The sequence below is a fragment of the Plectropomus leopardus genome, chromosome 10, assembly GCF_026936395.1.
Source record: "Plectropomus leopardus strain MGB_pleo_1.0 chromosome 10, ASM2693639v1, whole genome shotgun sequence".
Classification (NCBI taxonomy): Eukaryota; Metazoa; Chordata; class Actinopteri; order Perciformes; family Serranidae; genus Plectropomus; species Plectropomus leopardus.
Genome location: NC_142185.1, coordinates 22,340,812 through 22,358,574, shown reverse-complemented (window position 1 = coordinate 22,358,574; position 17,763 = coordinate 22,340,812). Strand labels below are relative to the sequence as shown.

Genomic DNA, 17,763 nt, shown 5'->3' with positions numbered 1-17,763 from the left:
TCATCACCCTGACTTATGCGCTCGGTGAGGAGACCGTGTATGTCGTTTTCTTTGATCTGATCTGCAACCCAGGCGCGAAAAGAATTCTCGTGTGTTTGTGCCTTTATTTATCAGTTTTTTTTTCCGGAAAGGCATCCGTCTATTCATTTCTTTCATGTGAAGAAAGCAGCATGGGGTGTAAGTGCATCGACAAAGGCACAATGCACTTTATACATGACAGGAGAAGTGGAAATAAAGTAAATATGGTGCAGTCAATTTTATTGATGTACAGACCAGTAAATAACTTTTTTTTCAGGAATAGCATTCAAGAAAGGGGTTCTTCACTACAGTATATCAGGAGTGCAAGGACCAGTAGCTGCTCTGTACCATGGATGTTCTGCAGATCTGTCCTTCACTGTTGTATCCATCAAACATAATGTCACCATTCAGCAACAAACACGCCAAGTGGAGGGAAACAGGCCACAGCGGAGGTTGAAGTATACAGAAAGCTTTTTTTTAACAAACAGAACCTTTTTCCTCCATTACAATAAATATTTCATCAGACTAAATCTACAAAAACATAGTCTCAAACTCTAAAACCATACCTAAGATACCTGGAGTATTTACCTGGAATATAAATGAATTTATGTGGATATGGGCATATGACAAACATTGAATAATGAAGTGCGTGTTCACAGTTTGAAGGCTTACCTATACACTTGGCCGTTATACTTTTATGAACGTAGCTTGTGAAATATATGATAGTTTATTTAATAAATTACTTTAGAATGAAAGGAAAAAAAATGCGACTTTTATAACATCAGAATAAACTTTCAAACACTGACTTGAAGTGACATCAGTTGTCCATGAATGTGATTTATAATACACTCAGAGAGAAAGGAAACAACAACCTTTGGATGTCTGGCCACAGGTAGAAAAGATCAAACACTGCATTCGGCTCTGACAGACCACTGACAGAGAGGAGATGCTTGAAAAAATAGAGAAGCACGTCATCTCACCAAATCTTTGATATCTAAGGCCTCGGGTATTTCATAAAAACTTGGTATCCAATTCCAGATCTGCTTTGTTGGCGCCCATGCCTGAAATGTGGGCTGCTGCCTAATGTCTGAAGGATGTGCTTTCTGCCTGTATGTTTTAGAAGTTTGCTGCTTTATTTTGTAGAAACAGAGAGGAAGTGCCATGACAATATTACGATATAAAACAGTCTTAAGCATCCTTAAGAAATACCCTTTTTGCAATCACAAAAGTCTTTGAGGGTCTGACTACCTTACAGTTACAAATCCATGGAATGTTTCTTTGTTTCCTTGTACAGATGCCAAGGCAGGATTGACTCAAAGACAAAAATTTGGTCCATCTTTTCCAGCATGTTACTAAGCCTTGAGTTAAAATCATTTTCCAGATTTTTTCAGGAAATATGCAGCAGTACAACAACAAAAAGCATCTCAAGAGAGCTGTTCACATTATCAGAACATGAGCATTACTGTATGATGCATGAACATTATACATTATTATCCCTGAAAGATCGCCACTGTCATCACCACCACGGTACCGATGCACAGTCATCTCACTGTGCTTCCCAAGCATTTCTCAATCTGAGAAATGAAAAAAAAAATGTTTGTCAAGGGTCTTTACTTTTGGTGGATGTCCTCATGCCTGATGATCTTGTAGGTGACCCAGTAAAAGACGTTGAAGATGAGGAATGCCAGAGGAAAGGCGGCCCTGGAGATAGTGTCTATTCTCTTGGCTCTGTCCACAAACTTCTTCCTCATGGTGTCTATGTCTTTGGGGACAGATGGTTGAGGGTTCGGAGCTGGAGCAGCGTTCTTAACAGCTGTGCCGTCCTTGGTTTGTAGACACTGACTCATATTGTAGCCAGCAAAGTTAAAGCGGCCTTCACGCATTTCATCATCCTGAAACAACACAAGCAGGGGTGGATAGGTTTTTACCTCTTAATGACCGCTGGTCAGTGTTGCTGTTAGCAATGTGAACTTACATCCACATTAGTCATGAGATAACACATTCAAATTAAATAAAGATAACCTGATACACTGTAATGATAAACCACTTAGAGAGACTGCCTCGGGGATGAAGATAATGTTTCATCGGTCATCCTGATTTTCCATGTAGTCATTTTTCTGTTATTTAGCACAAACTCATATCTGAAACAAGAGTTGTATTATGCTGTATAGATTGCACAGTTCTTTCAGTCCTATTTGTTATTTGGGATTTGGGGCTCTAGCCTATATATAAAAATAACTTGACTTGATAATTTCTCCTATGGTATACATTAATGTTTGCACTAAATTTCACGACAATAGAAATAGGCGTATGGTTTGTTTCAACAATAGGATGGATACATATATGTAAAGAGACCTGGATACAGTGTTAAAGTGAGGCCCCTGTTTATTATTATAAAAGTTGCTCAGTGTCACATGAAGCCAAAAAAAGCTCTTTTTCCACGGTATGAAATGAAGCGGATCTTCATTATTGGGCCCAAAGAGAAAGCGCACTGGAGACTTACAGCAGCGTTGAATGTTAACATATCATGGTAGTGAAAAGAGTCATTTAGCAAGAAAAAAAAAATCCCCAAAAAATTGTATCCAGTTATTTACAGACATCTCTTTTACAGTGTAAGTCTATTAGAATGAGTCTTTCTTGGCCTAATTGCATCACAAGATGAGCCCTGACAATGTAATACCACTTTTGGCCTCCATGTAAAATTGCTGCACTGTTCCTGGGGGCTTGGGTAGCCACATAAGAAACAAGGCTTTGAGGGTCCTCCGCCATAAAAGTTTGAGCATCAAACACTTGATTTCCTGCACTCAGATTAATTTAAATGCGTCTCTTTGTGCATTTTCATTTTTGTCAGTGTCTTTAATTTTTTCATGACAGAAGTCCTCTGCTACTAAATATCAATGGAAAAACACAACAAAGTCAGGCTCATGGTGGCCAGGGAATCATCGAGTTAGATAATAGACCATCTAGTACCAAATTTGGTTTCAATTGATGAGGGAGAGGTCGATATATTTCACTGAGCATGTGAAAGCCTCGACCTGTTGGTCAAGGGAAAAAGCCAGAGCATCACCAGACTCATTAGGATTCATCCTCTGGGTACCATTAATGCCAACATAAACTGAATCGAAATTTATCAAATATTTTCAAAATATCTCAGTCTGAAGCAAAGCAGTGTAGCCAACCATTGGACATTGGCATCCCAAGAGAAAAAAGTTCAATAACCAAACAGTAACCTTGTAAAGACTTTGCAAGCTTACCTTCTGATTCCTCCTTTGTCTTCGCCTCAGGCGAAGGAACTCTTTCTGTTGCCTGGAGACAAAATTAACCCCAGCATATTCTAGCAATGCAGCAAATACAAAGAGCAGACACACAGCCATCCAGATATCAATGGCTTTCACATAAGAGACCTGGAAGAAAAAACAGATTCCCCTGTTAGATCCTTTGAAGGTGACAGCATCAGATAACAGTTCAAATGCAGTATTTATTGATGCTTTGACCTAAAATATAACTTATATGTTTTCATTTTGAGTTGTAGATATGTTCAGTCTACCTGGTGATCTGCAGTTGCCTTTTCTCTCTCTGTTTTCCTCTCTTTATCTCGCTCATTAGGTCAGCTAACTGGGACTTCTAAATGACTGCAATTATAGGTAATGTTTGCTAACAAGTGTATCAGAGCTGCCAGTGATGTCAGTGATTGCATGGCCATAAACAGTTGGAAATAATTGCTGCCTTCATTAGTAAAAAGGAATCGTAGCATTAGTTTGTACCTTTAGCACTTTTTTGATCTGTTTCTTTTCAAAAAATGAGGATGAAGTTGAAAGCCTTTACTGTTCATCACTGTGACCATCTAACTCCATGACAGCTGATTAGCATGTGGGGAAAACAACTCAGCTATATGAGGGATGTTAAGGCATATTAAGTTATTGTTTTCTTGAATCGGGGCTCTCAAAGGCTTCTCTTTAAATATTTATCAGTATGCGTGTCTTTTATGTGAGGATCTCTGACGTGGCTGACGCCTTCAGTGAATTTGTGCACACTGATGCGTGGAGGGTGATTGATCATCAAGATCCAACTCTCAGTGCCTGTAGTACCTTTCACAATATGTGCATGGCAATACACCCTGATTGAAAGTAAACTACCGCTGTCGGCAATGCACACACGCTTTAGATGGCAACATCTTCACTGCTGTAACAAAAATGTTGAATGCAGTGAATCGCAGCGAGCGGGTTAAAAGAGCTGCCCAGTTATGGTTTAATCATCTCTGAAATAAGGTGTTTCTGATCCACTGCAGCTTCACAGTGGCTTTCACAAGATGAAAGAGACACCACTGTGTCACAAGTACTTCAGACAGTCAGCAGCAGTGAATTACACTCTATTCATTTCATTCATCGCTGGTTCTAGCATTGTCATCTTATTTCGATAGTTAATTTGTCTTCATAATTTCCTGCATAATGAATCTCATCTGCAAAATATTGCTGCCATGTCAGAAACAACAGACTGGTTGTATGTAGAACAAATAGCGCAATCTAATTGTATACCCTTGAATTTAATATAGAGGAAGGTCTTTAGGTCCCTGCAGATATCCCACACCTTGTATTTAAACATGATGTATAGTGTCATGTTTTTTTATAGTGGTTTAGGGAAATTATTCAGATGCTTTTTCATTTGAAATGTACATGTCTTAAAATGCACATATGTGTGTACGCAACTCAATAGCCAGAAAAAATGTTGTTTGTGCGTTTGTACAAACCACAGAAACTGTTATGTATACATTCAGAATGTGGGCCAAAATGCAGAATGGCAGGCAGGTTGATGAATTTGAATAAAACTGAGCTTTTGATGTTAATTAAAATAAATCTCCCAAAAAGAATCAGGTAACAAAACTCAAAGTGCAAAAGAAATACGAATTAAAAGTAAACTGAAACCAACAAGGAAAACATGGGGAACACAGGGAAGAACTCAGGGGTGTCTTAACATGGTGAAGAACACACAGAAAAAAAATCTGTGAGGAACCAAATGATGACTAAAGACAAACTAACAAAGGACAAGGGGACAGACATTGGTATATATAGACAGGGAGGTAATTAGACCAACGAGACACAGGTGAAGCAGGCGGGGCCACAGGTTAAAGGACAGAAACACAGGGAATGGTTGACAAAAGGGTGTGGCAGGGAACACTGTGGTGGAGAAAACAAGACTAATGCATGACAGGTGTGCAGGGAAGACTCAGTGATCAGGGACAAACGAGACAGTCAAAAGACAGGTGTGACAGAAAACAGGTGGAAACAGACAGAGGCAGGAAGAACTAATGGGCACAGGTGAGTGGAGTGTGGGAGTAGTGAGGGACAGGTGAAACGAATCACTAAAAACACTAAGGTGGGAAAACACACAAAGACAGGAAGTAAAACCTGACGCGACACATGAGGAGTGATTCTTCAAATGAAAACAGAAAACAGAACATGTGCAACATGAAACAGGGAAAACATAACACAAAACCCCCAAACCAGTCCACAAGATAACACAGAACCAAGGATCATGACACAAACTTTACATTTCAATGATGCTGTGGTTAATGAGTGGATAGGTTGAGGCACAAAAACACTTGATAATGGTCAGGAAAATATCATGTTTTGGCTTAAATAACCCAGTTTTGCTGGCCCTATCCCCACTGTACTAATTCTCTTGGCACTATCCAAGCCAGAAATGCAGCAGTGATGCCCTGGCAAAAAAAACCCCCAAACAAACAAAAAAGGATTTTCGTGGCAATAATGACTCACTAAAACATAAGCTGCCTGTTTTTTAAAACAACCTAAAGATTTAACCCTTCAAAACATGAGCAAATTGGCTTGATTTCTTTTGACAACATGGTAAGAAGGCAATAAGCAACAAAACAACAACAAAATTAGCAAAAAACTAGTTAAAAGTACAAGAAAATTACCTGAAAATCGTCATAGGTTAAAAAAAAGAAAGAAAAGAAAACAAAATCAAAAAGCTCTTTAAGATTATAAATATAGTTTTCCCCAGATTTTCTCTTTTTATCCCTAGGCATTTTCCCCTAGCTTTTAAGAAATAATAAGTATACAATTAATAATAAGTATACATTTTTTTTTGCAATGTGGAACATTGCTTACCAAGTTGCTCATTGCCTTTGCCCCCATTTTTTTTAAATAAATCACACCAATTTTTGATGGTTAAATACTTGTGAAAGGTGTCTGAAAGCAGCACAAGCAAAGTGAAGTCTCTCCAGGTTTCAAAGGGTTAAAGGAATTACTGCCATAGATATCAGAGATACATGTACATTTTTAAATGGTAAAAATAATACCATTTGTACCATCCAATTACACCTGTAGAGGTGTGTCATGTTTTAAAATGCTCCCCTTCAGATCGCCTTGAAATCACTTTCTTCTTACATTTTTAACGAAGCTGCCTGTATCTCAGCAGAACTTCATACATCATGTTTTTTCAAACAACTGATACTTGCAACTGTTTGACCTAAACCTGCAACAACATAACCTCATGATTTCAAGAAGCCATGTATAGATGAGAAGTTAAACTTGATTTAAACATTTACAAATAGACATTATTCATATTCTTTTGCTTGTTCTTAATTCCTTAAATGTGTGTATTTCCTATTAATTGCTTACCAATGCATAAAAGCATTGGTTCATAATCCATCACTTTGTGATATGTTTCACCATAACAGGGTTTTTATGTGATTTTACATGATTGAGACCTAGAAATTTCATCTTAGCACAATGTGTTATACCCACAAACTTAAAACACATGCTGCAGAGACAACTAAAGAGGTTCACCTTTGGAAGAGAAGCTCTGGAGCCGGAGCTTTGGGTGGTCATGGTAAGCACAGTGGTGATGCCCAGCGCCACTCTGGCAGGCGCAGCATCCATATTGATCCAAAAAGACACCCATGAGAGGATGACGATGAGGAGGGAAGGAATGTACATCTGGATCAGGTAGTATCCCATCTGTCGCTCCAGATGAAAGTTCACTTCAATACAGGTGAATTTACCTGAAACACAAATGCAATTCAGTGCTACCAAAGCAAAAGCAGTGTCAGCTGAACATACAGTTGTGTGCGTCCTCTGACCAGTGTTGTAGTGTTTTGTACAGTAGCCAAGCTCCTTCTCTTCCCTCATGATGAATTGAGGCAGTGTAAGCCCTTCTGACACCTGCACCGCTCCGTTCTCCAGCCACTCGAAGATCAAGTCGTTCATGGTGTAACCAACTACAGACAGAAAAAAAATAGATCAATCAGAGTTTTGATATGCAAGTGTAGAAGTGCAGCGACAAAAACAGAAGACAGTGCTTACAACTCTCCAGCTGCATCGTACAAGTTTGGACATCCATCGGAAAGTTCTTCAGATCCATCGGGCAAGACAGGATGAGAGTCAACCTGTGATGCGAGACAAAGCCACACACTAAGATGCAGTGGACACCAATGAATATTTTTGATTTTGTAATAAATATATTTATTAAACCGTGAACTTGTGGTTCAAAAATAATTTGCTTGCCACAGTCTGTACTTTTCTTTGGTAATCTCTGTATTGTTTCTCCTGTGTGATAGCCTCTGACATATCATGTAGGATTCCCTTCAGCAGGTTCCTATCACACTTTCATTACTGCGACGTATTGTCTCTGCGATGCATTGTGGTCCGCACTCTGCCCACTCTGTCTTTTCTCTCATGAATGGTGAGAGTGGCTAACCACCTTTCATCTCTCCCGTTGACCCACTCCGCCTCCACACCTGAGCCTCTCTAATGGACTCAAAATTGATCTGCTTCGTATCGCATCGTTGCAGAGAAAATTGAATGCTGCGTGTGATTGAAGTTGTATTGAAATGAAATGAAACACATTTTCATATCTTGTCCTCAAATTTGGGGCTGATAGGGCCTTTAAAATGCCATCCATCCCACCTGCATGTTTCTGAGTCTTTCGCAATGCTTTTATGTACAAAAATTCAGCATGCGGAGAGGCCAACATGAAAGATTCCTGTTCTTATCTTCACTTTGGATTCTCAACAATGCCCCTGAGATAAGCTTGCCCTCTTGCAATCAGTGTTCTTTTATTAAAAATCTACATCGCGTATGTGGATGTACAGTACTGCAGTGAATTATGCCATTTCAAAGGAGTGATCATAATGAGATAAAATCCATTTAAAACTGTATCCTTTGGATTGACAGTCTTTGATGTTTGAGAGAAAATGTAAGAAAAGCAATAAGTGAACATGTCCTGGGGTGATCTATGCATCACAGCATTTGGTTCTCTGCAGAATCATTTTTCACTCAGCACAGGTTTCTACCTCAGTAAAAGACCAACACAACCAGACAGTGTAAACTAAGGGCTGCAAATAACAATCATTTTCATTATCAACTAATCTACCAATATTTTCTCTATTAATTACTTGGCCAGTATGCCGCAAGCAGTGAAAAATTCCAAGAGCACATGGTAATGTTTTATAAATGATCTAGTTTTGTCTGCATAAATCACAAAGACTATCAGTTCACTATTATAAAAGACAAAGAAAACTGCTTTTGTTTTTTTTTTCTTTTTTACATGTTTCTTTTTCTTAAAGGTTCCATAAGCAGGATTTAGGGGCATCTATTGGCAGCAATTATATATAATTGTCATATTGTTTTTTAATTACCTTAAAATGAGGTAATGATGGTAATGGTAATGCCAAAAAAGGTTTCTATCTTCTGCGTTAACTTCTGCGGTGTGCGGCTCACTGGGTATGTGCAGTAGTGTTTCTCCCGCCAGCCCCACCTTGAGTTCCCGTTCAGCTCATATTGTGATGATGTCATGGATTTTTAAATGGATTTTTTCGACTCAAGCAACGTTTCACAAATCAAAAACCTCAATAAATCAAAAATTTACAATAGAAAGATGCCTAATACACCTTGTTTGGAGACTGAGGTGTCCTGTGATCAGTTATATAGATGTCTCTTTCATAAAGGTGATCTTAGGGGAAAATGCTTTTTTGGGGCAGGGGATCATTTTTTCCTGCAACACTACAAGTGGCCACTGGGAAAAATTTGAAGCAAGGCTGAGGTGCTTTCCTAGGAGCCTGCATCATAGAGCAGCTGAGGGGCTAACTTCTGATGGTCGTGTCAGCTACTTCTTGTTTAGCCTTTTACTAACTTGAATGGAAGTAAAAACAGTGTAATAGTGTGACTCTTCTAAACTTAAGAAATGTCATTGGACCAAATGGATAAAATCTCAATAGTGAAACAAGTCATTTCGCAAGGGGTCTCTTTCCTAATTTGAGTCTATGGGCAAACGTACAGAGCGGGTCCTAACTCGAGGAATCGACCATGTTGTTCAACTGTGGCATGAAACAGACAAATCATCAGACAAACACTGGCTCTAGATAGGACCATTTGCCTTTTTGCTTTCCCTTTTTTGCCACAACTATTAATCTCCTACATGCTTGGCACATGAGATAAGTTATAGTTCTGCAAACTCACAGCAACAAAATCCTAAACACTGGCCCCTAAACTGATAAACCAATGATAAAATTGGCTGCAGATTCATTTTCTGTCAACTAACCAGCTCTACCGTAAACCTCCATCTTTAGCACTTATTTAATCTGTTGTTGTTGATAACAGCGTGTCCAACACTTCACCTGATGCTGTAGAGGACGGTCCCATCCTTGAAGATCCGCAGCAGCTTGTTGTCTGTGGTTACATCATGAAAGTTGGCCCCTTTCTCGTTGGCAAAGAAGAGGTCAGGCTTCCATATGGAATCCAACATGGACGGGTCCAGGTCGAGGGAGGAATCTGGGTATTTACTATACGCTAGCCGAGGGTCATTCCACTTCTGCCGCAGGAAGATGTTCACTCTGTAATCCTGCAGAGATGACAAGCAGCTTTGCATATTTTGTAGTCCAGTGATTGGGGGTTATGAGAAAGCAGTCATCTGTATCGGGATTTAATATTAGATATCCGCCTTTTGATGAGGGAAATAGGAAGATTGCACTGGTATACTTACGTATTCGTGATTATTTTGATACACAAAAATGCATCTATCAATGATAAATCGCCAACTAGCAGGTGTATTTTATTGACTGGTAGAATCTAACTAAGTACATTTTCTTAAGTACAATTCTGACGTATCTATACTTCACTCAAGTATTTCCATTTTATTCCACTTAGGGGATATATTATACTTGTTGCTCCACTATATTTATCTGACAGCTGTAGTACAATTTACATACAAAATGTGGGCACATATATTAATGTATCTGACTTTTAATAAATATTAATATTATAATTTTAATATTGTTTATTTTGTAGATTATCAACACATCAGTATATGAAGCAATTAAAATTATGTCACTTTCATCAACTGCTCTTTGCACATTAAATCAGATTAACTAACAATAACATGATATATACTTTAAAGGTCTGGAAGCGGGCGTTTTGCATTATGAGTGCTTTCACTTTTCATAATTCAAGTACATTAAGTTGCTAATACTTCTTTGGTTTTAATTAAAGAGTTTGAATCCTTCTTTTACCACTTTTATCACATTCACTCTGTCACAAATGTTACAAAAACATTTTCAGTACTGTAATATGAATAACAACACATGACAAATAATAGAATGGATGGTAAACAAAACATGAATTTCAATGCACATTTGGCAAAATCTACATAATCCCATAACACTATCATAAAAGTGCCCAACTCGTTCTTATACCAACTTAATCCATCGCTTTATAAGTGGACCTAGATGTCAAAATATGATGCACTAGGTACCCTAGTGCATCACTTATGGATGTTCAAGGATGGTGCATCACTTTGCACTCGTTACATTTTCTCACTTTAAAATGTTTTTTGCCATTTTGTACAGTTTCTGCTCATTACATGCACACAGTCTTTTTTCAAAATAAAGTGGGCAAAAAAAGTCCTTAAATTGATAAAAAAAAAAAAACATCGTGGCTTGGCTTAAAATAAGTATAGTTGTTACTAACTTTATGTAATGTCATATGTCACTGCCACAGCACTCTACACATACCAGCACAGTACATTGTTATTAAAACAGTGGGCGCCTGGGAAAGGTCCAGCGTTTCTTTGACCCATCCAACACCCCTCCTGCCTGACTTATATGTACTTCCTCAGTCTTTATACTACAGTAGTTGGTGGCAGCCATTGTGTTTCATACTGCCTCAAAGGGTGCCTAGACGAGTTTGATTGTTGCCCGTTGCGTCAACAACTGCCACCATCTGGTGTGTATCATTACCCCGCAAAAGGTGTCTCTGCTTGTCGGTATCTGACACCAAGATCACTGACAAAGCGGTGGACTGAGAATGGGCTGAAGTGCCAATATAATCCTAAATTTCGTACATATGACCATCTTGATGATGATCTGTTGTTGCAAGCTGCAAAAAATTGACCTTATAATAACGTTTCTTATTAATCATAATAATGCAAGAGCCATTACAGAAGCTAATGGTGGATTTATAAAATGAAAACTGACAGTGCAGTTAGTGGTGAACTGAGTGCCACAAAGCTCAGTTGCTCAGAGTAATTGATATGTCATGATGATGAGAGGCCCTTATGTTGTTTGACATTTCATCAGAATATTGGCGGTTCCAAATATTTTGCATGCATGTCTAAAACTGTGTAATTTCCTGGCAATCTCATGAGCTACAGCTCCTGCACAAATTAACATCCCTCATTCACAATCTAAGTAGTTATTATCACTCATTATGAATCCTTTGATCGCAATGCCGCCTCGCAGGTTTTATATTTTTACCCCCTAGGCAGCTGGATGCCTTCATATATTGTAGATCAGCTTGTTTGAAAGCCCCTCTCCCCAATTATTGGCTGCACTTTAAGTGACTTGCTGGATGAGAATTCTTGCATTAATTATTAAACATTGACTAACATGTGTATAATGTGCATTATAGGAGAAGAAAATAATACCTATTTAGATAATCAGAGAACACATTTCTCATCTGATGTCTGTGTGGCTCATGGATCCGCCAATAGACTCTTTGATGGCATAAACAAAGTCACTTTGTGACACAGCAATGATAAATGTTAAAACAGGAAAAAAAACAAATAGGATGATTCAATCTTAAGTCCTGAGCAGGGGTCAGGGTACAACGCTCAACTCACCATTGTAGTTTCTGCTATAGAACCAAAGCTGTTGATAAATATGTTGCAGGTAACATTAACTGGTGGACCTGCAGGTTGAGGGATAGATAACACATTGTGCAGAAAATCAGCCAAAATGCCAGAGGAACTCACCATGGTTGTCTCTGTGACAGAGCCGAAACTGTTGATAAAAATATTGCATGTAACGTTTACGGGGGGACCTGTGAAATGGAATGACAATGACATGACAGGAAAGAGCCTTAAACCATATCATCAAGGACGACTGGGTTTGGAGCAGTGAAGATGTTTCATCAGGAAATTTGGGTCTGTTGGTTTGCAAGCTGCTGTTTCACTGTGTATGTCAACATGCATTAATACCACCAAGCGCTGGCGTTCTTTTTTTTATTTTTATTTTAAAGGAGCTCCAGGAGTGGATGGTGACATGCTGCATGCTTTGTTAAACTAGACTCAAAAGATCACATACGGACCTATGCAGATTGTTGTAATCTTTATAATTGTGTAGTGATCTCTTGTGTGTTATTAACAAATTCAGTAGAGGATGCATGCACACACAGACACATGCATGCATACATGCAAACAGTTGAGCTGCAAAGATTAGCCAATCAGTTGATCAGCAGAAAATGAATGGGCAAATATTTTGATCATCGAATAATCTTTCGTTTCTTTTGCCGAGTGCCAAGGAAATCGCTGGTTCCCAGTTCTTTATGTATCTTTTCAGTATTGTTCAACCTTAATCCTATTTTCCCATGTTTTTGTGTCATACTGACTGATGGGAACAACGGTTTTGTAACTGGTCTAGTATTGAGAGAGAACAAAAAAACAGGTTGTGATATAATGTCAATGGGCAATTGCACATTGTCAATTTTCGACCAGTAAAAGTTTGTATATTTGCCACTGACAGACTCAGATTGCATTAAAAAAAAAATCTCAATCGCCTCACCAGACCCAATTTAAATAAACAGTAATTTTATCATCATAAAACACCTCTTATTCAAAATAGACAGAAACAAAACAAAAACAAAAAAATCATATAAATGTCTTGGTTCATCTTTCCACTGTTCCAACAATCACCAGCTCTGGTTTGATTTAAATAAACTCGTAATTCACAGATTTTACATGTTAATACACAGGCTCCATGCACACTGAAATAATGATTATTTAAATGGAGTCTGTGGTGGGTTTGGCCATAATAATTTTGGAGCTGTTCCTGGTTAAGCATAAAGCATTTTGCTTTTTATCAAAAAGGTCTCTCTCTGTTGTCAGACACTTAAAATAACAATCTGAGCCTGTCAGTGGTAAAAACAAGCACTTTTAATGAATGTGAACTGACGTGCATATGATCCAAATGTTTGAATGCAGCCTGTTCTGCAATTGCCAGCTGCAGCAGTCTCTCTCAATACTGGAAAATGATCAAAAATCATTGCTTTCACTTAGACAAAAAAACGTGAAAAAATAGGCTCCAGGTTGAAATATACATAAGGTTCCCTTGAAATGCAAATATTTTCTTAATCTTCCATGATATTACACAAAATATCATTGGGTTTTGGACTTTTGGTCAGAAAAAAACAAGCATTTTTTTCACTTTAGATTAGACATAAAGAGATTCAAGATGAATCAATGAATCAAGAAAGCAGTTTACAGGTTATTAAATAATTAATATACTCATCAGCTGCAGCTCTACAGTAGTTTGCTACAGTATCAGATCAGAGCATTTTCTGTCCAACACTAAATAAAAAAGTACCCAGCATGCTCTAATGAGTATAGTGTCCTTTTTGTGGCCTCCTGAAATCTCTTCGCAACGCTTGGCATGTTATGCCATTTCAAGTCACAGCCAATCTTTTTTTTCTTCCTTATCTGATAAGTGAAGTTGTAAGCCCTTCATAGTGCCCTTCCCCTGTGCGTTCCTCATCAATATTGCATGGCACTTGGTATTAATATTTGCTTCAGTTTGTCGTCAGGTAGCTGCATTTAACAGCAGAAGCAGAAAAATAAAGCAGTACCTCCTCACAACAAACTCAGCAAGGGAATCTAGGTCAGCCTTCAGAAATACAGTTCAACACTCTCTTCAAAGTATGACTAGCAGGTTCGCAACCGAAATCATCTGTTTACATCGCAGTGGGCTCCTGCAAAAAGTGTTTGTTTTCTAGCTAGAAGAGATTGTGCATGAGACAGCTTTATCTGCCCTAAAATACAGAGAGAATACAAATATAACCAACATCATTAAAATCGTGCTCCGTGCCTTTTTAATCCACGTGTGTTCATCCTCTCTTTATGAGAGAGAAACAGTTGCTTTCTTTACCTCCTGAAAATGCCAGCCGGTGTTAAACAGGCTGTCCCCCTCCCATCTTAAGTCCATTTCAGCAATCTTGTCAACATTTTCCCTTTTCGCCCAGATGGAGAGGAAAGATCTGGGCCATGTGTTTCTGAATCCTGCTGATCAGTCTCCGTCTTGGCTGCTTCAACAACTGGAACCCCCCTCCCCTTCCTCCAACAAATCCCAGCCCACCTGACCCAGCCTGGAGTGGGCCTGAGCCCCAGCGGGCCGGCCTCCTCTCACTCAGCTCCGTTCCAGTGACAGATGCTCTGTCTGTCCCCAGCATCATAGCATCAACAACAGGGGAAGTCAGTAGCCTGCAGCCTTGCCACGGGGTTACCATCCATCATTTGGCCTGTCACGGTGGCATCCCTGTGTGCAACTGTGGCTGTGATATTTTTGTTTTTTTGTTTCCAAATTATTACTTAACACTTTGAAACCAGAATCTACATCATTTTTCTTGTGCCATGTTAAGATGCATCACAAGTATTTAAACCTTGAAACCTTTGAACCCTTGGGGGCAAATTGGTTTAAATTTATTTTTGTTTTTTGTTTATTTTTTTTCAAAAACATGCGAAAAAGGCAATAAGTAACTTGAAAGTAAAGTCACACAAATTTCATGAAATTAGTAGATTTAGAGGAAAAGTTAATTTTAAAAAGCTAGGGAAAATTTTCCAGAGCACTATACTTCTAAGTATCATAGTTATGAATTTAAAGTTATTTTACAAAATTATTATAATTATATTATAATAATATATATAATATTATAATTATATTTTTTCAGGTCATTTCCCAATTTTGTTTTGGTTTTGTTTTCTTTGTTTGGTTTGGGGTCGTTTTTGTTTGTTGTTGTTGTTGCTGCAAATTTTCAGGGGCAGGTAATTTTCTTGTATTTTGTTTTTACTAATTTCTTACTTTTTTTGCATCACTTTATCTTAGTTAGTCATTGCCTTCTTCCCATGTTTTTGAAGGAAATCAAGTCAATTTGCACAGGTTTCAAAGGGTTAATGGAGATATGAATTCTATCTGAAATGATTCTGGCAAATGAAAACAAGCAATGAGGGGTTAGCTGATGATTTAAATGCAAACCAGGATAACAATGTTATTGTCAACTGAAATGATTGATTGTTCTTATCCAAGGACATCAGATAACTGGATCTCCAGATAAGTAATAATGTAAGTCTGCTGTGTTTAACCCTTTGAAATCTGGATCAATATCCATTTTCTTGTGCCACCTTGTGCTGCTTTCACAACTATTTAAGCCTTTGAATCTTGAGCAAATTAATTTGCTTTATTTGAAAACAGGAGAGAAGGCAATGAGCAACTGAAGTGATTTTGCAAGAAGTGTTTTTGCATATTGCAAGAAATTTGTAATATTAATGTAGTATTATTTTAGGCACATTTTTCCATAGGACATTTTACTGTTTGTTTGTTTTTGTTGTTTGTTTTTACTTTTTTTAACTTCATTTTTATTTATTTGTTTGTTGTTGATTGTTTTGTTTTGTTATTCTTAGGTATATTTCTTATAATTTTTACTTTTTTTTGCGAATTTTTGGGTCATTTCTTGGTAAGCTGCTCCTTGCCTTTTCCATGTTTTTGTAAGCCAATCTGCTCAGGTTTCAATGGGTTAAGGGGGTGGATACTGTATTCTGCATGCAAAAACACTCCATCACTAATTGAACAAAAAAAAATGTGGTGTTACTTTGGTTTTTGGGGGTATAAAGGTGAGTCTGGGTGTGAAGAAAGGTGTGCTAAGATTAAAAAAACAATGGTGAACAAACCTTTAAAATTGGGTCTGATTCGTGCATCATAGCCAGACGTGCGACCCATGAGTGAGTCCAGAAAGTCTGATGGAGACATGCTGGAGGATGATCTGGAATCGTGCTCCTTGGCATCCACAGCTCTGGAAACACACACACACACACACACACATACACACACACACACACACACACACACGGAAAGAGAGAGTGAGAAAAATCACTTTAACAGTCTGAAGTCGCGGCTGAAAACCAGGAGTTAAACCTTATCTGTCGCCCAGCAGCTGCCTGGGAGTGATGGGCAAGCACAGGCAAACTAGAAAATGCGTTTAGGAGCACACACGTATCAAACCAATCTGGTGTGATTTCGACGTCGTTGGCATCTCCTTTTCACGAGACAGAGCTTGTCACATCATGTAAGATTGCTGCACAGATATCTCAGTAGCCTGTGCTGTGATTTCATATAACATCGTAGAAATGTCATGGTGCCATAAAAGAAAAAATGATAATAGCATTACGTGCGTAAATGTCATTGGAAAGTCATTGTACTACAGGCAAAATGTGTATTTAAGACCAAATGGTTCTCACAAAAACAGTTCACTCAGATGACAATACAGAGTAACTTCAGTCTAATCATCGCATCACTAGCAAGCAATTACCAACTTAGTCTGTGCAGAAAGAAGTCACAGCACATTTCATTTTGTTTCTTAAATTGCGCCTATAATTCACTGAATTATCTTAATTTCCAAACTTTAAAAGGGATAAATAATTATTTTTTCAATCTATAAAATCATACAAATGAAATGACCAACCTGAAGTTGTTTGTCTCCATGAAATATGTAAATAAAGCTGCCAAAATCTTAATAAAAGAACGATTCATTCCTGGTGGTTTTCCCATGTGCTCACTTTTTTATTTCTTCCATATGTTTACATTGGTCAAACACATAATCCAAATCGGGGCACCGCTGTCTTCCTGACCAATAAGTCGTGGGCGTTTGGGTGTTCTTGTGTCACACAAAAATATAGTAGACATTCCTCAACGCAGCTACAGATCATAGTTTAGTTTCATGAAACTCCCAAAAACAGATTTCTCGGAGCGGAGGTGTGAAGAAACATCAGTCCTGTGGCCAGACGCCGAGAGGGTGAAACTCCCAAAAAAAAAAAAAAAACAAAAAAGAAAAAAAAAAAAAAAAACAACGCAAGAAGCTTTCGGCGTTGGCTCGGATCGGCAAGATCTCGCTCTGTGAAGAAGACAACCCCGCCGGCTCGTGTTGTTACTCATGAAGTGAAATGTTTGGCAGGTGGAGGACGGTGCTCTGTTGAGGAATAGAAGTGGAACGCCTTTTCTCGTTTCAGCACTTGGACAGCTCCCGGCTCCTTTACGCGCAAGCGCAAGGCTTAAAAGTGGTGGACGTGAGTTGGTTTTCAATAAGTCTAAATAAACGAGGGAGATAATCAGCAGAAACACATGCAAACATTGTCTTCGTTGTCGGTTACATAACGAAAGGTGTTAGTTTTAAATGTTAGAGCTAGGGT

At 38.4% G+C, this 17,763-nt stretch overlaps 1 protein-coding gene across 3 annotated transcripts; it reads right to left on the bottom strand.

Annotated features, from left to right (window-relative positions):
- On the bottom strand, positions 1 to 17,381 carry glra2 (glycine receptor, alpha 2). 3 transcript variants are annotated; one of them, XM_088083309.1, is made up of 9 exons: positions 17,040 to 17,381; positions 16,249 to 16,370; positions 12,154 to 12,353; positions 9,656 to 9,879; positions 7,344 to 7,426; positions 7,121 to 7,258; positions 6,828 to 7,042; positions 3,273 to 3,422; positions 1 to 1,910 (listed from the first exon to the last, which is right to left on the bottom strand). In XM_088083309.1, the coding sequence occupies exons 1-9, from the start codon at positions 17,123 to 17,125 to the stop codon at positions 1,629 to 1,631; spliced, it is 1,500 nt and encodes a 499-aa protein (XP_087939435.1). In that variant the 5' UTR covers positions 17,126 to 17,381; the 3' UTR covers positions 1 to 1,628. The 3 variants fall into 3 exon arrangements, with proteins under 3 accessions (XP_087939435.1, XP_087939436.1, XP_042350717.1); XM_088083310.1 differs by having other exon boundaries at positions 4 to 1,910; positions 12,286 to 12,353; positions 17,040 to 17,377; XM_042494783.2 differs by having other exon boundaries at positions 5 to 1,910; positions 12,154 to 12,221; positions 17,040 to 17,374.
- Positions 17,382 to 17,763: the final 382 nt, after the last annotated feature.